General features: G+C 32.7%; 2 protein-coding genes across 2 annotated transcripts in view; one reads left to right on the top strand and one right to left on the bottom strand.

Moving 5' to 3' along the window:
- The window catches only part of GIGYF2 (GRB10 interacting GYF protein 2), a 90,113-nt gene that overhangs the window by 32,883 nt on the left and 29,842 nt on the right, over positions 1-27,388 (top strand). The window contains exons 5-7 of the mRNA XM_015813714.1: positions 1,150-1,261; positions 2,467-2,507; positions 26,172-26,351. Coding sequence (XP_015669200.1) covers positions 1,150-1,261; positions 2,467-2,507; positions 26,172-26,351 — 333 coding nt within the window. The remainder of the gene's footprint in view (positions 1-1,149; positions 1,262-2,466; positions 2,508-26,171; positions 26,352-27,388) is intronic.
- Positions 8,624-12,040, bottom strand: KCNJ13 (potassium voltage-gated channel subfamily J member 13). The gene is made up of 2 exons (XM_015813715.1): positions 10,302-12,040; positions 8,624-9,458 (listed from the first exon to the last, which is right to left on the bottom strand). Exons 1-2 carry the CDS (start codon positions 10,777-10,779, stop codon positions 8,839-8,841), a joined length of 1,098 nt encoding a protein of 365 aa, XP_015669201.1. The 5' UTR covers positions 10,780-12,040; the 3' UTR covers positions 8,624-8,838.

Genomic DNA, 27,388 nt, shown 5'->3' with positions numbered 1-27,388 from the left:
GATGGGCAGTTCAGAAATGTGAAACCTGTAAATGCTATGCTGTATAAAACCCCACTCCTTTTTTGCAGCTTTTAGTTCCCACCTTAAGTATTTAATTGCTGAAATTTGGCAGCAGACTGCCTAATAATAGCAGGACAGCTTCTCTCTAATTTTCAGCAGAAAATAAAATGTTTGCTAAACCATCTAACAAGTCTAATATATTTATAAAATGTAAAAGAAATATAGCTTAAAATCTACGGTAAGTCCCATTCCTGTGAAGTTGCAGTGCCACCACCTCATTCGCTTCAGTTCATAATTGAATCTGCCTATGTTAAGGACTGTTTCTATGATTGATCAGCAACCATCCTCACCCATGCTTATTTTCTTGCCTCTTTCTCTAAATCTATTCATATCATGCTCAGCGCGCCACAAATACAACCAGGATGCTTTATCATTCTTTAAAGATAAATAATAAATGTTACATCAAGTCAAGCAGAAGAAAGTTGATTTCAAAGTTTTCTTTAAATGCTGGCATGTTGATGTTGCAGGACTTGGCTTTACTTGCTTATTTCATCAGAGATAGAAGAATAGGATGAGATGTTTGGTTTGAGAAATGGAAAAGTAATATATTGAAAATGTTTATAAAAATAAAATATGGTGGGAGAAACGCTGAGATCTCAGCACTGTCACATTGCCAACAAATACTCTTCTAAGATAAATTGTCAGTCATGGCCCAGTGGTTGACTGTCTTTCACGTAGGTTAGCTGAGTAATATTGAATTCAGCAAATGAATAGATTGACAGAAAAGGAGTTGAGTGTTCTGTATCTATATGGAAAATTATATATAAATCACATAGGCTGTGTGTAGGTTAGATAGGGAATCTATGCCATGCTTTCCCAATTTGAGTGCCTTTCAAATAAATGGACACTACTAAGAGCTGAGCACTTATATCCAGAGAGCAACAAATTAAGGAAGACTTGTGTAGAAAAATGTAATGGATGATGGAGATGAACTATATTTTCATACCCTTCCTCCGCTAAATTTGGTAGGGAGATACAACATTTGTACCTTTTAATATGTCTCATCTGTATATCTGCTAAAATAATATTTAAATTCAGTTTTGAAAATTGTGAAAGGTAATGAGAAAACAGTTCTGTTTTATCTTTTAGGCAGAGGTCGAGGAGAAAGTGCTTTCTACCAAAGAAGTTTTGATGATGTGGAAGGTGGATTTGGAAGAGGAGGGAGCAGAGAAATGCATAGATCACAGAGCTGGGAGGAAAGGTAATTCTAAAATCAGATACAGTATAATGTAATTGTTTGCTTTTTTAATGGAGCAATCCTGGCTGTGCTTTGATGTTCATGCTTTGGTGGAATCTTGAATATATTTATAAGAATATATTTCTTAAAATATTAAATCAGAATGTGATCAGTGTTTGCCTCTATTTGTGTATATGAAAATATGCTTTATTTTATTACAACTTTTGTATTTTTAATGTATATTATACTGATTAATTTTACTACAGTTCAAATTACAAGTGAAGAAATGAATGTATTACTAGATTTAGCACTGGTAGCAGATCCTATCACAGAGTATATTCATAATAAAATAGTTTTACTTTGTTAACATTAGAAATAGCCCTAAGATTCTTCTTATTCTTGAGAAGTGTGGAATCATAAGATCCGGATTATTTTGTAAAATATATTGCTTTAACAAGATATAAAAATATTATTTACTTAAATAAGCGTATTAAAATGGAAGGTATTATGTAGTATTGGTGACTTAGAAAATTATGTTAAAATGTTATTTGTTAGAAATTATAGATATTTTTTTTTTGAAGTTGATGGTTTTCTCAGGAACTTAGATTAGTACTTGCTTTCATATTTAACCAAGAGCATGAACAAGAATTGAACTTGCTAATAGTTGCTTTGCATGCTGGAAATCTATCTTGGTATTCAACAAACAGAACAGCATGTGAACTCAAAAGGGCTTTAGATTTGTTTTCAATAGCAGGTATATCTGTGTCATTGGAAAGTGTCATGTGAATCTGTAGTGCAAAGGAACAAACAATTATATTATGGGAGAACAACAACATGGGAGAAAATAACATTCATATATAATTTAAATAATATAAGAAGAAAGAAAAGGCTAATTGGTGGAGAGTTCTGTTGACATTGGTTACATTTGATCTTGTAGAATCATGCAGAAAACACAAACAAGCATCTATGTGTGTATCTGTATTAATGTGCAATAAAATAGAATAAATGTATTGATAATATGAATTAATTCTAAGAACCTGTTTAATATAACTAAATATTGAACAAATTGATATAATGATGATATAATTTTAATAAGTTCATCTCCAGAATGGTTTTCATTATTCTGTCTCCATACATTCTTGAATTTTAGCTTGAATTTTCTTTTAAGTTTTGAAAATACTTTTCTCCTGAAAAAGCATTCTTGTATATTTATTTTTCTAATTTTTTAGGGGAGACAGAAGGTTTGAAAAAACAGGCAGAAAAGAACCAGGTATGTAGGATCTTTTCTCTGAAAACTTTAGAGGTATAATAGTTGATACTGTCTGTAATCATTATTTGAATTAACATATTTGAATGTGAAATTATCCAACCCAGGAATACAGTTTCCTTGTGCAAACAACTTTCCCATCTGGGCACTTCACGTATTTGGAGTATTCCCAGAGTAGGGAATGTTAAGTTTCAGAGCCTTTAAATAAATTGTATATTGTCATTTGAAAAAATGAGAAGAATCTGTTGCACTGTATTCTTATTACTGGGGTGCCTTGCATTCTAGTCAATTCTAAGCCATGAAAGTCACTGGATGACTGTGAGCAAGTCATTCTCTCTGAGCCTGACCTATCTCACAGAAGTTAAAAAAAAAAATTTTTTTTAAAAAAAAGGAAAGGCAAAGGGAATAGAGAATAGCCTTGAAGGACAACATTCATTACTAAGATAATACTCAAGCACAACTTGAACCCATTCCAAGAAACAAACTTAAGAAAATACCTCAGACTGCCCCTCCCTAATTTACCTGAGAATAAAGAGAAGAAGAAAAGCACATTCATACTTTTAAGATTCTGTTACTATAGCTGTTCTAATAAAAGGAGTTTTTAACCCATATGGCACTTGTTTGTTAATCAAATATAGAGGTAACAAATATTATGTATATTAATTTGAGAAACGGAACAAAGGAAATATTCAGTTCAACATTTGATTTAAAAAAAAACCCCACTCCTAAGGTTTCTAGAATAAATACTGGACTAAGAACTATATTACCTAAAAGTTTTGTGAGGATTTTTCCATTATTATTATTATTATTATTATTATTATTATTATTATTATTATTATTATTATTATTATTATTATTATTATTATTATTATTATTATTATTATTATTATTATTATTATTATTATTAGTAAAGTTGGAAGGGACCTTGAAGGTCATCTAGTCCAACCCCCTGCTCAGGCAGGAAACCCTATACCATTTCGGACAAATGGCTGTCCAGTCTCTTCTTAAAAACTTCCAGTGTTGGAGCATTCACCGCTTTTGGAGGCAGGTTGTTCCACTGGTTAATTGTTCTCCCTGTCAGGAAGTTTCTCCTTAGTTCTAGATTGCTTCTCTCCTTGATTAGTTTCCACCCGTTGCTTGTTGTCCTGCCTCCAGGCACCTTGGAGAATAGCTTGACTCCCTCTTCTCAGCCCCTGAGATATTGGAACACTGCTATCATGTCCCCCCTCGTCCTTCTCTTCATTAAACTAGACTTACCCAATTCCAGCAGCCGTTCCTTATATATGAATGAATATATGAATTATATATGAATGAAAATTAGCACTGGGAGATCCAAAAATACTTTAAAATCGTAATGAATTATAAGAAGAAACTAATGAAAGCAAGAGGCTGAAATGGAGACAGGACTGAGGGGAATGAAAATTAGTTGACTCAACTCTATTTTGAACTACAGAGTAAGTGCAGATTCTCTTTGGCAAGCAAAGATGATCCAACCAGGATCTCTACAATAGTCATTTATGGCAAGATAATAGTCATTTATGGCAAGATAGACTGACAATTATAGGCAATGAAGAGAAAGAGACTAGCATGCTAGGTCTTACACATTCTTATCAGGGAGTAAAAATTACTGAGCTCAGTGGGACTTAAAAATAAGTATGTATGTTTCCTTGTGCTTGCATCCATGCATAAAGTCCTATTATTAATCTGTTTCCTTTTTGTGAGTGGGAAAAAGGGTATCTTCCCCCTCATTTATAGAATAAAATGAATTAAACAGATTTATCCCCAGTATAACAATGTTCTCNTTCTCTGTATACTTATGTGGGAGTAAAAACCACTAATCTTAGTTGGGTTTACTATAGAATGGGCAGAAATCTGAGCCAGATTTCCAGAAACAGTTTCTTTTTTCTGTGTAAATATATATATTTAACTAAATTTTAAGATTAAAATGAATTTTAAATAATTATTAAAAGTATTTGGCTGTAAAATAAGATATTCAATTTGCAAAATTAATTGATTTTCTTTTTGCCTAAAATGTGGAAACCTTTTGGGAAAAGTGTACATTTGATGGCTAATAACACCACTTTATTTGGAGTAGTATCATAAAATTATATATCAATGGAAAGATAATTTAATCAAGAATGTAATGCAGCAAAGTTTGTTCAATTATCTGTACTGTATTCTATGAAAGGTTATAGCCAAATAACCAGAAAAAGGAACCACAACTTGCTTACATTGATATCAGGTAGCTTTCCTTCATCTGATTGTAGCTAATGAGCATGAGTGTTTAGAGAGCCAATCAGGTGTCATCTTGTTTTGGCAATGAGCCAATCAGATCACAGTTGGATTCAGTTATTGATGACATGTATTGAAGCTGAGAGGAGGACATTTGTCAGTGTGTTATGTGATCGCAATCAAGTTGGTTGGGTTTTTCCCCCCTTTCATTTAGTGAGCTTGTAAAACGTAATAAAATTAAAGTAATAGTGCAAAGAGTTGACTGGTCACCCAGAAAGCGATGTAAAATAGTATTATTAAGTGAACAAGGCTACAGTTATAAAGAAATTAGAAGAAAAATTGGTGGGAACTTAACCAAAGGTGGCATTTCTAAGTTTTGAAGAGGTATAAGGACACTCGGTCACTACAAAACCACACTGGTAAAGGCAGGAAAAGGTGCACTACAGCAAGTGATGATAGAAGAATTAAGAGACTGTGCCTATGTGACATAAGAAAATCATCTGGGTGTATACAAGATGAAATGGTGCAATGCAATGTGAAGTTGAGTGCAAGGACTGTTCGATGCAGACTGCAGGAATTGGGCCTAAAATCTAGAATTCCATGAAAAAAGCCACTTTTATCTCTCAAACAAAGGTTGAAAAGACTAAACTGGGCTAAAACCCATGTTACCTGGACAGAGGAACAATGGGACAGTGTTATTTGGAATGATGAGACCAAGATCTCCCTGTTTGGTAGTGATGGCATATAAATGAAGCATTTATATTTCAAATGGATTCAGCTCCATGTCTTGTTGCTGCTGTGCAAAAAGTGGTCTCAAGATAATCATATTCCACTGCTGGAATGGCCTGGGAATAGCCCAGACCTTAACCCAGTTGAAAATCTATGGAGCTGACTAAAGAAACTTGTTAGTCAGAAGCGACCCAGCAATAAAACCCAGTTAATAGAAGCAATCATTCAATCTTGGTTTCACATTATAACAGCTGCAGAACTAAAGGACTTGGTTCACTCCATGGGAAGATGTTGTAAGGCCGTAATTCATGCTAAAGTATTAACTGACATGGTGATAATTTTTCTATATCTCATTTTTTCTATGGTGATAATTTTTGTATATCTCATTTTTTCTATGGTGATAATTTTTGTATATCTCGTTTTTTCTACATTTCATTTTCTTCTTTATAACTGCTATTCTAATAGCAAATCCTTCATAAAAGTTATTGCATTACATTCTTGATTAAATTATCTTTCCATTGATATATACTTTTATGGTACTACTCCAAAAGAAAGTGGTATTATTACCCATCAAACCTCAAATGTACACTTTCCCCAAAAGGTTTCCACAATTAGATTAATTTTTTATCCTGGCACTGCCCTTTATTGGATGTGTTTTTTATCATGTACGTATAGACACCCATAGGTATTATATTGCATATACAAATTTTTAGGGAAATAAAATCCTTATGTTGGCTTCAGTAGCAATTGGTAATCTTGCTTGACAAGATGAGAAAGCTGGGCAATGTTAAGTATTTTTCTGTGTAATATTTCTTTTGTGGGAAGGATTGTCTTAAATCCAAGATCATCTTAATTTCAAATAAATGTAATTATTTAAAGATGTAATCTTGATTTTTTTGCAGCTTAAAAATACCTCTTTTAATTATTAGTGGGCTGTTTTATTTTAGAATTTATTTTCCAATTTTTTTCCCCATACTAGTCCTATATGGTAGACTAATTTGCAAAATTATACTACACAAAGCCAAACCTTTAAATTTGAGTTAGGTTTTTAACAGAGTTAAATTATACTGTATAAACACCTATGGCTATTTGCACTAATCTGCAAACCACGCATTCAAGGTAAAGTATATCTGGGGTTAGTAAAGCTGATATTAGAATTATTGCTTTATGTTTGAAATCTTAATGCCATTTGTACTTGTTAATGCTGAAACCGTCCAATCAAATATATATTTTGTTTTCAGCATAAGCACTTTTCTACAAAACCTTTTTAACAGTATCTCAAATTGCATTACAAGAGCAATTTGCTTCTGTTAACTAATATTTAAATTATAAAAGACTTGAGACAAATAAAATTAATGCTTCTACTTGTATATGTGACATTTTATTTGGACTTTTTACTTGTAGATTGAAAGTTTGCATTTGTTTTATTCTATATATCTGTATATTAGAACTTCTGTAAAATTTAAATATTATAAAATTAGTATAGTTAAGCTGGAATTTGATAAAATTGGGCATATAGATCAATAGGCTTTTATAATCACTGTGATGTAGATGAGAGACAGTTGTTTCAAGTGATGGATAAAAAGGTAAAGTACAAATGCAATTTAATGAATTTCAAAGTGATAATTACTATTGCTGTTTGGTTTCTGTATTGAACTAAGACATAATCACAGTACCCAGTAAATGAAAAAATTAAAACCTCAGCACAGACAAGTGCAAAATTACTTCGAAAACCTTGTAAGAGAACATGAGTTTAGTGGTATATTGTGATGATATTCCAGATTATTTTTTCTAAAGCATGGTTTGTTATGACTCTCACATCTCTTTTCTTCAGTTGTAAAACACATTTTTTCCATCCTAAGAATATGATATGATTATTCTTAAGATTACATACATGAATATCATTAATAACCTTAGTAAAATATTGGATCTCATATGATTTAAAAACTTAACAGCTTTGAATTGGCAGCTAATATCATTGTGAAATTAATTGTCCAGAGCCCTACCATGTTCCCAGTTGACCATAGCTTCCATAATTGTCGGTATAACCCATTAATTAGATTGGGTGGGGGGGAATAAGAATAAGCTTCATAAAAAGTACTTTATAATTGGTAACAAATCTCAACAGTAACACAAATCTCAACAGCATAACCAGTATATACATATAAATACATTTATCCAAGTTCAAGAGCAAAAAGCTAAACTCTTCATAACCGTAAGTTAGAAATGAAGCCACTTGAAAGTAAAACTATTAAAACCTATATCATGTTCTTCTGAGAAGAATCTTTGTAGTCATCCTTTACATAAAAGCACTGATGCTTTGTAGTCTTTCTTATGTGTGTATACATAGGAGTTATTGACTTTTCCAGCTAAAAATAATCCACAAACTGGTTCTTTTAAACTTAGAAACCAGCAACAGTATTAGTTCTGATAAACTGTAATAATCATGAATCAGTTGGCATAAAGTCTAATGCTCAAAGTCTGGTAATTAGATTTCAGGTTTGCCCAATTATTTTGTCAAGTCTAATGTTTATCTGCACTTAATGAACATAGTATGAAAAGATAAATAATTGTGGAAATAGCAGGCCTTTCTGATGACAGAATTATCTTGCAAGACAGAAAAAGAAGAATTATTTTTGACAGAAGAATTATGAATACAGATTGATAGTTTCCTGATGTCTGCTAACGTCCCAATGCAGAATATTAGAGTCCAATGTATCTTAAAATTCTAATCGTTCATTTTCATCACAAACTGCCTAGGGATGTTGAACTTGTTCTTAGCTGCTGGAACAAAGAGATTTGGCAAATGTTTGCAATTTTCCTTAATAAACAAGCACAGCAGGATTGCAATTTCAGTGCCACAGAAAATACTAGCAACATTCTTCATAGCATGTTTAGGCATCAGCATATTCTGTTGTAACTGTATAGCAAGGGAAGGTTAATTTGAGGTCCTATGGGACCTTAAGAATTTCAGGTGACCATTCTTTTTAGAATAACGTTGTGTCCATTTTTCCATAGTATTTACCCTCATGTCATTTAATTAGATTCCTTGAACAGCTCTCTGAATTTAACAGTCTTCTATTTTAGGTCAGTGCAGTTTTAATCACAATCCATTGAATTTGGCAGGAAGTGTTTTTGTTTTTGTTGTTGTTGTTTTCTAAGGATTTGTGCAATGGTTCTTGTCCCTGACTTTTTTGTGCAGTTCTAGTGGCTCATCCAGTAACATGGATACTACGCTCTTTGTTCTGCACATTGTTCTGAAGTCAAAGGTACTCATAGATTAAAACAAACATGAGAAAATAGAGAGAATAAAGACAGCATTGAAGTGATAGTGGCATTTCATTGTGTTTAAAAAGTGGCACATATTCAGAGTTTATTCTATCATCTGAGTCTCACAGATTTGGAAGCTGTCAATGTGCTGTCCATTGATGCGAATCTCCATTTCAGTCCTTTTTGAACTTTTAGTGTCTGTTGCTGGAAGTTCTGGAATTGTTTTATCAAAATTTTCCATTTTGATTTGATACTCCCCTTTGGTACCACGAGCGAGCATAGACGCAAAATGGTGATGTAATACAATCTCTGATGGGAGATAGGATGTCCTCCTTTGACATGTTTCCCCTGTGCCCTCTTGGGTGGCTGAAAGGAAGACTACTAGCTCAAAGTGACGGTAAGCCTCCCTTTGTAGAAGAATGGTTAGAGGACTTGATGGTGTAATAGAATGGTAATACGTCAAGGGAAAAATAAAAAATGGACACTCTTCAGAAGTTATGCTATCCAAATGAAAATCCACAGTAGTTTGATGCAGTTGACCAGTTTCACGTTCTTCATAAAGAACTGCAGAGATCCGAACACTGGTGAGTGGACTTGGGCGAGTATTAGCCACTTGGAACATTAAGTGTGGCTTTCCTTCTTTGTGTGTCACCACTGCAAGATAAGTGAACCGGATGGATAGAGCTCGATTCTTTGGTCGGGCAATTTTTGCTACAAAAGCACCTAAATAAAAAAAGAATTTAAATATAGATCATGCAGGTAGATGTAATTTTTTGGTGCTAGTTTATAGAAATGAAGCACAAATAAGTATATCACATTATTTGAAGCAGAAAAATATAAATGAACATCAACTTTAAACGTTGATTAAAATATAAGTTAATATTTATTTTTAAGACAAGAGCTATTATTTCCTATGATGTAATATTTCAAGCTAATGTTTTGTATCATCTCTCAATAGATTTGTGTTGCAATAAATTTTATTATGGTAAACCATTTCTTAGTTATTAGTAATATGAAATATATTTTCCATTTATTGTTTCATTTTACATTATTATAGATATGTTTGTATATTTATAATGAATGTATGTATAACAGAAAATTACAGACTCTGACCAGAAAATATATAGTTATGCAATAGAATTTATAGAAGAAGGGTTACCTGTATTGTAGTATATACTGGGTTCAAAAACCCTCAAATAATCATCTTTTTAGATTTTTTTTTAAAAAAAAGATGTACTGAGCATATTTACAGAGAAATGTCTCATTGAACTAAGTAGGATTTACTTTGTTTGTACAGCTGCTTTGCATCTTGTTAGTTTTAAACCATTTAATTCTGTGGGGGTGGACCCCATCTGTACAATAGATAAGACTGCTAATTTAAAATCCTTTGTACTATTATTTTAGTAACATAAAATGAAAATATAGCCTGTCAAGCTGTTCTGAAAATAATTTTTCTAATAGTCAGCAGCATAGTCTTTTTCTTCTTTCTCTTTTCTAACTTCACAACAGAATTTTCATATGAACAACATCATTGAAACACTTAGTTATGAAGTAACATCTATTTACCTGTGATAAAGGCTTCCAGCATTAGACCCAGTAGCATTTGTATAGCAAGTAGAGCAATTGCACTTGGACAGTCTCCACTTGGGAACATTGTGCCATAACCGATTGTGAGCTGTGTCTCCAGTGAAAAGGAAAAAGCAGCTGTAAAGCTAGTGATGTACTTTACACAAATAGTATGGTTTTCAGGTGGGGCATCATGATCAATGTCCAGATCCCCATTCATTTCAGCTAAGAGGTACCAGAGAATTGCAAAAACAAGCCAGTGGAGGACAAAAGAAGCAGAAAATACCAACATCATCCATCTCCAGCGCATATCCATTAGTATTCCCCAAGCATCTTTTATGTATGCAATTCCTTTTCCTTGGGCACCATCCATCTGGAGTGTGCTATGCCCATCTTTAGTGACCATCCTTAAGTACCGTTGATTCAGCAGAGGAACACTAGGTTTGGTGTTGTTGCCTTCTATCGCTTCTGTCCTCATCTTCTGAAAATAAAAAGTAAAAAACTGTGGGACACTTGTTTATCTATTTGTATGACGATCAGAGATTCTGACATATTGGCAGTGGACTAGATGCCACATGCAGCTGGCCAAGGAAGTTTTTAAAACATGCACTTCTGAGAAAATTAATTTTGGAGAGCCAGGTTAGCCACGATGGAATAATTGTTACCTTAAAAAACAAAACAAAACCATAAATGTCAAATGACTGTTTCAGACTTTAATTTAGAAATGTTAGCCAATTTAGATTTACTTGTGTGTCTAAAAGTTTAGCTCTAAAGTAGAAAAGGAGTATTGTAAGTGTGCATCATCTGAATTTAATAATGTGTTTATGAAACAAAGTATTCTATAATAGCTATTTGTAATATAAATTCTGTTCTTTTGGTGGCAATCTTAAGGCTGTCATATCACACCTGTTGCATAAAATTTCCCTCACAAACTTCTGTGAGTTTCTGTCTACATTTTCACTGCTTCCAACCATGATATTCTTATTGTCTAGAATTGTGGTACCTGGGATGTAGCCTCTTCTGCTGAACATACTCAGGCCACTGCTGATGTAAAGCTGTATTAAAAAGGGGACAGAGAATAATACGGAAAATATTATGCAATTATATAAACTATTAAGAAGTCCTGAGGAAAAAAATGCCAATGCTAAATTCCAAATTTGCCAAAGAGAAACAGGAATGAGGCTTCTCTTATATTTTATTTATATATGTGTATTTAATGTTTAGTCTGGTTTTCAAAACAAATTCATTCCTATGGGACCTATAGATGTTAATCATAATTTTCTATGGGATAAGCTCATTCATATTTTTAAAAGGAGCTCATATAATTTCAGTAATATAAGAAATATCCAGTCATGGTTTCTTGTTGCTAGAGACTTTGGAATAAACTTGCAAACCAAGCATTGTTTCCATGTTGTCATCAGTTGTTATTTATATGAATGATACATATGCATGAGAAGGGCAAGAAATTCCATGTAAATAAATAGATAATTGTCTGTGATAGACACAGTGCAGTGTATAGATTTTGCTTATGCTCCAGGTGTCTTAACTCAAAATTAGAGATTTTGTTGAGGCTAAACTAAATATTTTTGAAATACTTAGTACCCTGTAAATCACATTGTTTTGCTTCCCCATGATTACTTCTTTTGAAATATAATTATGTTTAATATTTTGCTGTCTGTTTCCCTCTGCAGTGTTAGACTAATGTAGAAACACCCATCAGTTATCCTTTCCTTTTGTTCTTTAATTTAAAGAACAGAATAGTTTGTTGTGAACATAAGCTGAACATAGTTCGCCTAGCATGTTCATATTTTAAAACTTTATTGTTTTGAACATGAAAGATTTTATGTTCAGTAGATCTAAATTATATTTTAATCTTATATAGAGGCATAGTATGATCACTAATAGATTTAAGCATGTTTTCATCAGGCTTATGAGGAAATCTATGAAAACTAATCCCACTATATACAATCACATTTTTAAAGATAGGGAATAAAGTCCAGTAACTATGCAAAATATATTCAATTGCTTAGATGCAATTAACGCATCATATTGTCATACAGTACTTTTGAAGTCTGATCTGCTAGAACCACAAAAAAAAATCAATCTTATATGAGTGGCGAAGAAGATTAAAAGTTCTGGGATATGTGTTTAAAAAACTGGAATATATATCCATAAAAGTCAGTGGTCTGTAGCTGGGAATATTGAAGGCAAAACCATGGCCCACTGATAATCTGATGGGACAATGAAAATAATAGCAGCAATATTTACTTGTTTGTGTATTAATACAGTACCTCAGAGACTGTTCTTTGAAACAACTATATAAAATAAGTCAGTATCATTACTGCTATATTACACGTAAGGGCTCTGCATTTATAGCAAAAGCAAGATTAACAAGTTACACAATTCACAGCATAGTACCTTTACATATTATGCTACAATAGCTGTGCAGAAAAACTGACTTTAGAATATTGCTTCAATTTCATACGAAGATAAGTTATGTCTCTTTATTTAAAAAGTTTCTATTGAGAAATGGTATGAATTTAAAAGTGTTTTAAAATTTTAAAATGTTAACAGTAATTTAATTTTAATTACGTTAATTTTTATACGTTTTATGAGTTATAATGTACACCATCCAAAGCCCTTCTGTGAGGGAGATGGTTGGTTTAGAAATATGAAATATAAACAAACAAATGAATAGCTTAATTATATAAAATATGAGTGTGTATAGTTTTTAAAATTGATATGTAATATAGAAACCTTCAGTGAACTAAATAAGCCATTAAGTTCTTATCAGAAATGAAGAACAATCTCTACAAAGTGTATATTGTATTACAATAGATGTGTAAGGCCATTAGGCCTCTTGTCCTTTTTGTTATTTTGCATGCGTTATAGCTAGCTTGGACACTTGATAAAAGAGTTTTTTGGAACTGCTATTTGTGACAGGTATTTTATGTCTGAAATTCATCAATTATATTTTAAATATAATTGATATTTTAGTGGTCCTGTGCTCAGAGTTCTAACATTCACTTATGTCCCTCTATTTTTAATATGGTCGGTCGATCTGTGTGTGTGTGTGTGTGTGTGTGTGTGTGTGTGTGTGTGTGTGTCTGTCTGTCTGTCTGTCTGTCTCTCTATCACTTTGTATTGATATGAACTTGGTAAAGCAGAGGGACTGGACAGAGATAAGCGCTAGAAATTTTCTATAAGGACCCCTCATAGAAATTTTCTTTTGGACGTAAGTGTTTGTGTATATACACATATTGTGGAATAACTTTGCCAGCATTAAAGCAAGATAAATGAGTTATACCATTTACAAAATGTCCCCCCCTTTTTTTTACAGTTTCAAACAGCCATTTTGAAAGGAGCAGGAAAACTTCTGTTACCTACTTTGCCTCTCTAAAAAACAGAAGTGAAAAGCAACTTCAGACATACAGAATCTATCCAACGTTTTAGCAGAATTCTGACATTCACCAATAGGAGTCAGAAACAAATTTATAACAGAAGATTACTTTAAATAGTACAAGAAAAACAAGCATCTGAATAATCCAGCCTTTTCTCTTCCACTACTGGATTTCACCCAAAGCTTTCAATCATTTCAGTAGTTTAATTTAAGGGGATAAGTGATTTTAACTGCACTTTTCCACTTTGATTTGAGAAGTAGTTCTCAAAATTCTATATAATATTTCATATTTCATCTGTTATATAGATTTACAGAACTGATATTTTTATCCCTCTCCTAAAAGTCCTTAACAAATTTTTTTCATCATTTTCACTTGCCAGACAGTTGATACTTTCTTTGAAATATCTACCATAATCTCAAGTTTTTGGTTGTGGAGTAGATATGTATCTGGGATTTTTGTCTTTATTTTCTTATACATATTACTTTAAACGACATTGCCAGTTTTTAAATTATGCATTCAGTTTGGACATTCTTCACAGTTTTCTTCAGTTTCTTATTGTGTATAATTGAGCAATGTCTACAAATACTATCTTTTTGACATATATGAAATTTTGAGAATTGGCCATAAGCACTTGTATAAATGGTTGCATTTTCTTTTTACAAAATGGCTGACATGGTAGCCATTCATATCATGTCTTATAATCAGTACTTTTTTTGTAAAAAAAAAAAAAAAAGGTGCCGGAACTCACACACGTCATACAATTTGCCTTGCCTACCCTACAAGGTTCCATCCCAAAAAGGTGCCGGAACTCCGTTCTGGGCATTTTATGACAAAAAAAGCCCTGCTTATAATAGTGGAGGTTGTTTTTGTTTTTCAGTATACCAGTTTTGAATGTAATGTTTTCAAGGAAGAAACAAACTATCCTAAAGACATTAAGGGGTCATTCCCAATACAGATTCTTAGGAACCGCCCGAGTATTTCCTTCACTGTTTAAATTACATATTCCTTCTCTATTTTTCGATACTGAGTAATTTTCTCCCCACTGTCCCATTGTTTCCTGTACAATAAGTGCCATTCAGCAGGATCATCTAAAACTAGAGGAGCTTTTTCATAGATAAGGAGGCTGTAGGTAGAGTTCTAAGCAAGGAAGGCAGTTTCCAGTAGTCCCATTATGCCTAGTGATCTGAATTCAAGCTATGATCTGCTGGAAGCAGATGTTACGCTTCTGACTTTTTTTTTAGTTAAAAGCTCAACATTAAGAACATTTTCACATATAACCAAATGCTAAACATTTATAGTTCTATAAATAGAACAAAAAAGAATTTCAACAAAGAATAATTGAATGCCACCTCTTGTCATTATCTGTTTTCTATTCTGTCTTCTACTTTAATTGGGAGAAATTGTAAGCAATTTTGAATTTTGCATAAATACACAAACAGGATATGTTAACAAACTATATAATGTATAGTAGTTAAAATGGAGTCCAGAAAACAAGCAAGAATAATGGATCATACTTTACTGATGCAGTTAAACAGGCTTAGATAATTCAGAACCAGAGCACAGAATTTTAACAGAAACAATACAGCTGCTCTTCTGTGAAGCATGTATTCAAAATGTTTGCATCATTTAATTATTAACAAAATATGATTTTAAAAATATCCTTAAATTGTCGCTTTGAAAAGAAATTTTATTTAGATGCTATACTGTTTTGTGAAGCAAATATTTTTCATAGCATGAAATTATGTTTTCCTTAGCATTTAATATTAACAGCCCATTTTATCTCTCAAACTATTTTTCCATCTTCAAAATGTTAATTGCTTTAATGATATTTTCAGTATTTATAGTAGTTCCAGCTTAACTCTCATATTTAGGTGCTTGCCAGAATATTACATCGTACCTTAAATAATGAATTTATTTATCAACAATACTGTTGGCAGATCTGAAGAAAGTGTTACTGGAAGATTATTACACTGTATTCTTAATTCATCATTCTTAACCAAAGAATAAGGAGAAATTCTTAGTGCAAACTTTGAATATCTTTCAGTCAGGTTTTTGGACAGACTGGATGAGATACTTGATGAAATTGACAGAGCATATCCTTATGGAGTTATAAAACAAGAACAAGCTGCAATGGATGTTTATGAAACTAATTTAAAAGGCATTTAAATGTAATACAACTGGTTCTGATGGATGACTTATTCCCTACAGGAGATGAAAATAAACATCATAAAATTGATTTGGTATTTTTTCTCCTCTGGCTAAGATTCTGCTAAAACTTGGAAGGGACCTTTATAGAAGTGACAAAAGGATACATTTTACTTATGGATGAAGAGAAATATGTTAAAGTTGTGAAGCTTTGAAATACAAATAAGTAGCAATCTACTTTCAGAAATGTTCATTACTTGAAGAGGTCAAAGAATACCTTTAAAAAATCTAGGAAGAGTTATAAGATGGACTTGTTCGATCAGGGTTAAAAGAATAATAGAGTTATATCTGGTTGCCCTTATTCGAATTTTGCTGATAAAAATTGATGTAGCATTTTGATTTTGTTTTCTTTACCTAAGATATGAGCTATGGGCGAAGGGAAATTATATTTTATTTAGAGACTATGATTTTTTCTTTTTTCCTTTCCCCCCCTTTTTAATCCCTATTTCCATTTTTTGTATGTAATTTTTGTTCTTTGTATTGACTTTTATTTGTAACATTTATAATTCTTAATAAAATTGTTTGGAAAAAACATATTTATAGAGAGTAGTTAAAATCATAGCTTTGGACTGGAATTTTACTGCAAAGTTCTAAGGATATAGTATTATATAAATACCATTTATTAATTGCTTGTCATATTCTGAATATAAGTTGCATTACTATTATGTAAATTGTACATAATACATAATACTATACATTTTCACTTAAAATCAAATTTGTTCAGTGTTATATGGCACTGTCATCCCCCCCCTCCACTACCCACTCCATAATAAAACCTGCGGATATTACACATGGCTTACAGGGAGTAAGCAAGGGGTCCTGTCCCCTCCCATTATCACCCCCACTACTATTCCTGATGTTGCTCAGCTGTTACTAAACAGTGCATGTGTTAAATAATCCTGCTTAATAAAACCAGAAATTAGCAGGCATGCACAAATTCTTAGAGATCTTCATAGAATATGTGTGTGTTATGTATGTGTACACTTTTGAGAGCAAGGAACATAATTTCATTTTTAATGTGTGCCAGTGTGCCCACAGTAAAAAATGACAAGGTTATCTAATTATATATCACATTTTGAATTATTTTTTCTTCGTGTGTGTGTGTGTGTGTGTGTAATTTATAGAGCCATGGCAGATAATGTAGATGTAGGCATAAGTTCATTTCGAAGTTGAATTGTTCCTATGACTAAATCAATGCTGGTTTAATTTACCAATAGTATTGGCCTGTGCTTTATTCCTCAAAAGGTTTTTCCAATATTTTAGTTCATTCTACAGCCTTGTGGTCTCCTATTCTAATAATAACTAGGACCAATGTCACTAAGCTTCAGAGCACAGATAGGTTCAGCTAGCTGCTTCTTCTTCTGAGATGGAATTAATCTAACTTGGTGCAAATCGACAGCAATCTATTAGTGCATAGATTTAAAATATAAATGTCATTCAGATGACATTAGTCTTACATGGTATAATCTTCATTGTCTTAACTTTTTGATGATTTGTTGTGTTGAATGGACATTTGAGAATGGTAAAGCAGAAAATAAGTTCTTTGCATATGTTTAGAAAATCTCTTCTAAATAGCTGAGAAAATGTAGTCTGCACATTCTAATATTCTAGTCTAATAAAAATGTAAAATACTCTTTTTATATAAAAAGGTAAGCAAATTTACAAATTCAACAGTATAACCAGTGTTATACCAATCTTTTACTATCAGATTTAGAATAACTTTACATACAGCTTCACCCAATTTTAAAACTTTTTTTATTCCAGAGGCTAATTTTTACCTCCAGAAAATATTGCTATGCAGAATTAAAATATGTCAATGTTAATTTGTCTTATTCTGACTATGTATCTTCTAGAAAGTTATTGTTATGTGTGAGCAAGAAAGTTTAATATATATTCAGTGTTCCTTAAACATTAATATGGTTTAAGATGTACAGATGATCTATATAGATGATCTGTGTGAACTGAATGGTAAAATTCTGAAGATTTATTTTTAAAGTTTTGTATTGGCAGAATGGCATTAATAATATGAGCTCATTTGATAGCCAAACAAAAATTAATTTAAATCTGAATCACATCTTCCACCTTTTTGTATACACTGGAGTAAATAATCTGTGGTAAAAAATAAAACCTTCCAAAGTCACTTAAATTATTATTGATTGTTGAAAATAAAAGAAATAGCAAAGATTTAGGGAAAATTCTTGTGCTAAATTAATTTCTTCAAGAGATATTGAAATTCAAATAAAAATGTAAAGATTCCCAATCCTTTGGAGATAAAATTCACTGAAAAGACCTTGAAATTTAATTATTAAATACTACTATACTATATAAAATTCTAGCTTTTCTGAAAATAATCACATTTCCAATATTCAGTCACATATTGGTTAAATAATTGTATGTGTTTATATCTTATTTAAGAGCTATAAACTTTACTTCTTAGAATCTATAGAATGCTCACATTGGCTATAGATTTCACTGGCAATTTTATCATATAATATCAACTTAATTCAAGCAATCAATTTTGATAACTGCCCAGCTAAAATCTGCTTTATATTTTGGTAGAACTGGAAAGCTATGTTTATCCTAATATTTCTATCAATAGTCATGACTTGCAGGAAAAATTCATTTCTTTATAGGTTTCGATTCAGGAAACTATTAAATTACTTTCCTTTTGTTAAAATTAAATTCAAAATTGGAAAACTTGATAGAATGTATGCTTTGTTAGCATTCTGTACTTACCTGTGATTTGTAGCTTTTATCTGTCTGGCAGGGAAAGGGAGAAAGGTGGGTATCTTGAATATGGAATATGCACCAAGCTATCTTGTATCTGTCTGTATACAGTGGTCCAAAAGGAAGGAAGAAAAAAAAACCCGTTTTTCTAGTTTGGAAGGATATTTGTTCAGAATGGGCTTACAGATCTCATTCCACAGTATATAATGTGGGGGGTTGGTTTTCATATGAAGCTGATTTGATTGGTCATTTCATCTGCAGGGGGGCCAATTAGCTGTGGTCATGTGGAAAAGAATGCTGATTTGTTAGAACTTTCTTTACCCAACAATAGCCTAGCTTCTGTGGAGAAATGCACAAGACCTTACTTGGAGAAAGGGGTGCATTTTTTTCTCTTAATCAGGATGGGGCTTTTAAGTTTGCATAATCTTACTTAAAGCTTTACTTGCTCGTTCAAAGGAATGACATTCCTCAGAATTGTTTTCCATTCATTTTCATGAGGTGCTATTCATAAAGTTCACACTCCTAAAAATATTTTCTTCCAGACAAAGGCAGACAGGTGAAGATGTACTTTCCGTTTCACTTTCTTCCTTTTAGGTTTTTTTTTAGCTTGGAGCTGGAAATGTCCTTTATCTTTATCTTAGACTTATAAAATCATATCATTTGTAGATTGATATAGATTTGTTACTTTTAAATAGTTTGTAGCCAAATATTCAAGATCTAGTATCTAATCATTCTATATTTTGCCCCTTAAGTCAACTTTGCTCAAAAGATTGTCTTTACTGGATGTAATAGAAAAGTATTATGAGGATGAAACATAATTGCGATAACCAAAATGAAACACAATTTTACAGTGAATAAATCTATGGCATTCAGACTTTATACTGTGTGGAATTAGTGTGGAGTAATCTGATTAGTAAAAAAAAATAGCTCAGATGAGGCCCACAGTGGCCACTTTCTAGAAACATTTACATGATTTGTTGAGATACTTTTGTGTAGCATTTAGAATTTGTGGTATCTGGAATTAGTTAAGTCTAATTAATTAGTGACTAGTAAAGAAATAGCTACAAGGAGGCTCCTATCAGTCTAGAACTACTTGTATATCTGTCAGTAGTTTCGTAATGCATTTCACATTTTTCTTTAGTTAGTTGCTGATGTAGGGACTTTGATCGAACGTCAGACCTAAGAGGATCTGAGAAACAAAGACTGTGATTGTTTGCAGTAAAACTACGGAAGACCCGCTGTGAAAATTATTAATGTAGACCAATATAATGCTACTTAGAAACCAAAAATCTCTCTCTCATGTATTTCCTTTAAAAATCCACAAAATATAAATCATTAATTCTTTATTTCATTAGTAGAAAATGTGTTAATACATGTTGAGGCATAGCATTATAAAACTGAGACAGGCACAATACCTTTTGTAGCTACAAAGACAAGGAGATAGTTTTCATTCAAGTATATGGAGCTACAACAGATTTACTTCCCTAACTTTTCAATATAATATGTTTTTTCCCTTACATATGTCCTTAACAATTAGTTCCATACACTAATATCTTTAATCCAGTTTGGGAGATACCATGAAATGTTAACCTGTATATATGGTAGGGCTTGGCTATAAAACTTGTGTAGAATTAGATTATACTATGGAATAACCCCACTCCCCATAATTCTATGAAAAAACATGTATAGTTGAAAAGTTGTGATTATCTGTTCAGGAACAGAAATGATCCAATCTGGCATATATGTTAAAATGTGGTTGAATGCACTTTGGAAATTATAGTTACAGTAACTATAATTGTATGCATAGATTCATAGTATATAGTATAATTTTCCCATTAAAAAAACCTTCCACAGCTTTTTGCTGTTCGTATATTTCCTAGGATCAATGCTATTTATTATTTTAAATTAAGAGACTTCTCAGGAAACACCTCCTTGTTACTATAGTGGAAAACAGTATGGGTGTTTATATATCTTATAGAAACATTGTTGACACTGTTATTTGCTATCCTAGTTTTTTTTAACCTTCAATAAACAAGTTCTCAAAGGTTTGTATTCCAAAATACAGCACTTTGAAGTTGGTCCTTTTAAAACTTCAAATTACATAGCTGTAGACTTTGTTGGCTGGATGTCTTTGTTGTATCTGAACTTTTCCATAAACACCATCACAGGCTTTGGGTCAGACATGGAATGCAGATGCCCTTTAACTGCTCCTTCTCCTCAGGAAGTCCAGTCAATTAGTTTGAGGCAAAGTCGCAGATCTTTTTCTCTTTTCTTTTCATCCTGGGAAATCATGGTGAAACACCAACCACGTGCCAAGGAATCTAAGTCCAATAAAATGAACTTCCTGGAATATAAAATTCATGTATGCTTACAGAAATTTAAATTCCTATATTTAAAATTAACTAGTCACTGAAGCATTGTTGGCCTCCTATTTTTAGGAGCCTCACAGCATAATATATATGAGTCTTATTAAATAGATTTTGAAAAATTATGTCATCCATACCAATTTTTCTGTATTTGTTTTATAAAGCTTCTATACTGTTGATGGACAAATGTATATTGCTACACAATTAAGAGTCATATATTCCAATCATATCCATTTTTATTCAGAAGAAATTTACAGTAAATTCAGTGTGACTTACTATCTAGTGCTTTACTTATTTTTAAATATAGGTATGCTAAGCTCACCCCAAATTTCTTTTTAATTTTAATGAACTGTGATTAACTGAATAAGATGGCACTGAAGCTTTCCCTAAAACAGCTTTATACAGGTAATCCTTGAGTTATGATAGTTCATTTAGTGACCATTCAAAGTTATGCGATAACCCCCCCCAAGTATTTATGACCCAATCCTGAAATTACGAATCTTGTAGCACCACGGCAGTCGTTCACTCTTAAGAACGACCAAAGAGGCACTGCAACATTCACCCTGCCTATTTCCCCCAGCTCCCCACAATTGCTTATCTTGCCGCACTAGACTCACCTTGCGAAGATCTGTCTCCTCTCTACCGTGGTTTCTTTGAGAGCGGGACATTTTCGCTTCCAGTAACCAATTGGCTTGCAAACGCTTTTTGCGTTCTGAGAGTGAAATGTTCTGGCGCTGTGATCTTGCGGGGTTCATGAGATATCTCAGTGGGTTGGGAGAGGCCTTAGGTGGTCTTAAGCAGGTAGCCTCTTCCATCACTAGCGCCCCCCCCCGTCCATGGTCCTCCCCACACTGAGATACCTCATGTGCACTTAATGACTTGTGCATTCGATTAGCGAATGTGTGGACAAAAGAAGGGAGTTTTCATGTTCATTTCACATGATTCACTCCAACAAATCCTCGGGTTATGAATGTAATTGAAGGCTCCATTACATTCGTAACTCAAGGACTACCTGAACACTGTACTCTGCTGAATTTGGACAGGAGTAAAATAACAGAATTTATACAATTGAGCATAAATACCCATATTTCTCATAGGATGAGTAATATGCAAAGTACAGAAGGGGGACAGGAAAAGCCTTGAAATAAGTAAAAGAAATATATAAATAACTGAAAGTAGTTTACATAAACACCATTTATTTTATCCTTCTGTACCTTTCTGTTTTTGGAAACTAACCTTGTTTCCCACATACCCCAAAGTTGCTTCATTTATTGCTTTTGTTCTTCAAAGTCATCACTGGTTTTTTAAGATATGATTGGCTCCATCCAACCAATATAGCTTCTCATTCCATTATCTATTTAAACTAATCATGCTTCCATTGTATATTTGTTTTGCAGCTGCATTTATTCATTTATCTCTGTATCAGCTCACCTCTATGTACTATTTTCATACTGGGCATTCATTTTTATTCACTCCACATTCATTTAGCACTTGTTAATCCTATTTTTCTTTCATTTTATCACTCATACTTCTTAAGTACCCCATTTCCATTTTTTATCTCTTCTGAGCAGTTCTCAGTTCTTTTACACAATGATTTTTGCTTCTTTTATATTAATTTCTTGCAACAATCTATATGCTTTCCTGCTATCTTTCTGTTAGCATTTGCACATATTAAAAATTTTTCCCCATCTTTAGTAAACATTCTACCAAAAAACTGATCTTACCAACCAATTTGTGCTAAATTTTCTATAATTCAAACTTATTTACTTTTTCATATGCTTTCTCTAAATCAACAAAAAAATTGTGCATTCATTTTTCAGTGACCTGCTGTACAGAAGAAAAAAGTTCTGTGTACCAGCTGCTTAGCATAAAATTGCACTGCTCTTCTCAAATTTTGCTCATTATCACATTTTGTATCCCTTTAATCAGAATTCTGCCAATGTCATTTCTTACACTACTATTCTACTCAGAGAATAATAATCTTCTTTAAGACCTAATTATGGTAAAGAGAATGACTATTTGATATTGCATGTTTTAATAGCCGCGAGGATAGTATTTGCCCAATTTTGGGAAAATGAGAATCTACCATCTGACCAGACTATAATTACTAAAATCTTAGAGTGTGCAGAAATGGATAGATTAACAATGGAGATGAAAGAAAAAGATGACTCAGTTTATTTTATAACTTGGGAAATTTTTTATCAATGGTTAGAGACACGTTAGAACCTGAAAAGGACTTAATATTTCAGAATAGATGATTGATTTTTAATCGAGTTCTAATTAATAGGTTGATGACATTGTTATTTTTAGTGATTTAGTGATTTTTATCTGTTAATGTTGATAGTCAGGATTTTTTGAGATTTTATTATTTGTGTTTATTTAATGGATGAACTTATTTGTTTATTAATTGTTTGTAATACAGCTATAGTTAAGCTTATTTTAAAAATGGTTGAGTATGATATTTACTCATTATTATGATCCGGACAGTAGCTTGTTTGTTAAAATATGAGATTGTACCTATCCTTATTTTATCCTAAATCCCCTATTCCCTTCCCCCCATCCCTTTTCCTTACCATACCCGTATTGTTCCTATTTTTTCCTTATGTATATAAACTCAATAAAATATTGTTTAAAAAAAAGAGAATAATATTCTTCCAATCATGGGACAGAGCTTCGGTCTTCACAGATACGTTGAACAAATCACATAACTAGCTCTCAAGCAAACCACATCCATATTTTAACATGTCTTTCCTAGTTATGTCACCTGCAAACGCAGCCTTACTATTTTTCAACATGCTCACAACATTTAAGGCTTTTTGTTCATCCATTTTTTTTCAACATTTTTTTCTAGTGTTCATTTCAGTTCAAGTCAACTCTACAAGATACCTCTGATATAAGTTTCTAAAATGTTTATTCCAACATTCTCTCTCTTCGGCTTCAATCCAACTTATTTCATCACTTTTATTTTTAATTCCATTCACTCCAGGGTTCTCCTTGTTTAGTCCTTTTCACCTATTTTCAAACCAGTTTTATTTCTATCAAAATCCTTCTGCGTTTTCTTCACTCCTCTTAACTATCTCATGTCTTTTTTGACTGCAGCTATCTTCAATTACACATATTTTCTTTTCATTATTTGCAGCAATCATTCTCTCATATATTTTTTTCATTTTTCTCATACATGGTCTCTTTTGCTTCCTCATTTCATCCAGTATCCTTTTTCATACTTTCCAATAGTATACTTCTGTGGCACTCTTTATATGTTATTTATATATTATACTCTTCATATATTGTAAGTGCATGTACGGTATGCCATATGATAGATAAATAAATAAATGTGGCACTCTATTACTTCATTTGCTTGTTTGTACCTGCTTTTATTATTTTTATAAATTACTGAAGGTAGCAAACCTATTCAACACACCTCCCTCTTCCTGTTTTCCCCACAACAGTTCTGGGAGGTGGGTTCTTTTCAAGATCCAAGAAGCTTGCACATTCACATTTTGCACCTCTGCTTTCCATTTATTCTCTTGGGAGATTAATCAGCATTGTAATACTTTTTCAAATAGGACTCATACTGTTTCTTTCTGCAGTCATTGTACTTTCACAGTCACTTACCATATTTCCATTTCTTTCATGTCCATTTTTCTGCAAGATCTCTACTACCAAAAGATTGTCCCATATTCAGAATTCTTGTATCTTTCATTAATTCTTAATCATAAATAATTAAAAATGGTTTTAGATTTGTATTTTTGACACATATTTGCATAAGTAGACTTGTGCTTAAATCGCATATTAGAAACTGATCTTTTTCTAAGCAGATATTACACAAACAGTTACTTCCATTCATTCTTCTGGATCTGGATCTGGATTTCGGACTAACCCCTTTTTTTGTACTCTTTTCATTTGTTCGAAGTGCCCTTATGTTACTTAGACAACTTATTATTTTCCTTGTGAATCACATTTTTAGAAGATTATCTGTTCTCACAAACTCATTTCTATTCCACCCATTATCAGCATTCACTGGAACATAATATGCAACTCTCTCCAATGGATTCCTACTTCATGCAAAGAAGTCTCCATTATGTCCCAAAGGTGCTTTTTCAAGAGGCAACTGAACTTTCTTGTTTTTCTTTGAAGACATTTTGCTTCTCATCCAGGAAGCGTTTTCAGGTCTGACTATCCAGTGGGGAATGGAAATATTTATATTTCTTGCAGACAGCTGGTCATTTGCATTCTTTTAGAGAGTCGTTGAAGCCACTTGGAGGTTTATCTGTGTCCTCAAGGTCACCTGAGTGGTGCAAATGGGTGTGGAGCCTTTAGACTGGATATGGATGATGTCGTATCCCTCCCCTTCTATTGAGAGAAGACTGTTCAGTTTTGACATAGATGGCCTCTTTGACCCCTCTTTCAAACAAGCAGTTGTCTCTGTCCAAAATGTGGACTTTGCTGTCTTCAAAAGAGTGACCTTTGGCTTTTAAATGCCTTACAAATCTGTCTATAAATAAATTATACCCAAACCATATAAAATGCTCTCTTTATTCTTAAGCTACTACTATATTATTTGAAATACAGCATTTGGCATATAATGATAAAAATTACATAGTAATTCTTTTAGTTGCCTCAGATGCACATTTTTAGAAATGCTGTTTCTAGATTTGACTTAATCTAGTCAAGTAGACAATGCTGAATAACATTATATAGATATTTTAAACAGAAACAGCACTTAAAAACACCTCCCATACCTCCCATACAAAAAAACAACAGAACTTTGTGCCATTGTAAACTTCAGCGTGACCAGGAATAGTATCTTGATATGTCTCAACTATGATAAAGCAATCTCAGTGAACATCAGGTGGCATTTGTTTATGGAAACAAACTTTGCAGATACTCTTCAATGAACTTGTTGCAGTGAACACTTGACACTCTTAAAGGCTTGCAGCTGTATGGTAACAGCTTTATGAAATCTTTTCGAAAACACAGCTTGTTTCCCCCCATGCAAAATGAAAATTATTTTAATATAAAGTAGTTGAATATTAAAACAAATACAAGGAAACATGCATTTGATTTTTTTATTCTTTTAGCCAAGGGTGCTCTGATAATTGTACTGGTTTATATACCAAATTTATTTCATAATATACAGACTTATCACAAAATAGGTTTTTATTTTTTAGTGAGACCAAATTTTGAGGAAGCTGGAACTGCAGCAGTAGGAAGGAAACATGAATTTATACGCTCTGAAAGTGAGAATTGGCGCCTATTCAGAGAAGAACAAAATGGTGAAGATGATGATGGAGGTTGGCGACTTGCTGGTTCGCGAAGGGATGGTGAGAGGTGGCGACCTCATAGTCCAGGTGAGGCAATTCAGGCTAATAAATAAGAAATGAACCAAGAGAACAAGAGAATAAAAAAATATGACTGTGTTGGTAGTCTTGTGGAGGATTAAATCATATGCAAATTGCAAATAGGCAATGACAAGCTTTCTTAGCTTTAAATTTTATTTTCTTCCAGGTGCTTGCAAATGCATTTATTTTACCTTAAATACTGAGATAGAAGTATTTTCAGTTGACTGTTGGATTGATGTGGAAAGAAATGCTCATGATAAGAGAATAGTTCATTTGTGTTTTTCCTGACGTCAAATACAACCAATAAAAGCACAATAAAGCGGCAGTCTTCCTTAGCTTAAATAGAATTTTAAAAAGCTGAATCAGTATCTCATGATGATCAGATGTAAAGGTTTTCTTAGGACTTGACTAATTTCTTTAACATCATCTTGTTTAACATAAAAACAAACATTGAATCTTATTTATTAAGTAAGCCCTAAATATCAAAGATACATCCCAAGGTTAAAAAACTTGGGGGGGGGATTCTATTAGTTGAAAAAATATAAAATACTGCATTATGGAGAATATTAAAATATTCTCCCAATTTTTCTTTCAAGTATAAACTATTTTAGCATACTTTGCTGATAACGGGTCTTGAACTAGATATATTTCCTTAAGAAATATTAATTTTGTTAACTTGTTTGTCATATTTATATAACTGCCAATCTCACAAATCAAGTAACACTAGGTGGTGTACAATAAAATTAAAATATTCAAATTAATATCAAACACTTAAAGTAGATAAAGTAGATCACAACCTACTACTCGATAAGATAGAAAAATATGGGTTAGACAGCATCACCACCAGATGGATTCGTAGCTGGCTGACCGGCCGTACTCAGCGTGTGGTCCTCAATGGAACCTCATCTACATGGAGGGAAGTTTGTAGTGGGGTGCCCCAGGGCTCTGTTCTGGGCCCAGTGCTCTTCAACATCTTCATCAACGATCTGGACGAGGGGATAGATGGGGAACTCATCAAATTTGCAGATGACACCAAGCTGGCAGGA

This window comes from Protobothrops mucrosquamatus, unplaced genomic scaffold, assembly GCF_001527695.2.
Source record: "Protobothrops mucrosquamatus isolate PMUCROS unplaced genomic scaffold, P.Mucros_1.0 scaffold183, whole genome shotgun sequence".
Classification (NCBI taxonomy): Eukaryota; Metazoa; Chordata; class Lepidosauria; order Squamata; family Viperidae; genus Protobothrops; species Protobothrops mucrosquamatus.
This window is presented reverse-complemented; position numbering and strand designations above follow the sequence as displayed.

Excerpts from the sequence above, each read along its gene's own strand:
- KCNJ13 (XM_015813715.1), bottom strand. The coding sequence starts at position 10,779 with ATGAGGACAGAAGCGATAGAAGGCAACAACACCAAACCTAGTGTTCCT. Across the intron at positions 9,459-10,301 it reads GCTGGAAGCCTTTATCACAG|GTGCTTTTGTAGCAAAAATT; the intron begins GTAAATAGATGT and ends TTTTTTATTTAG.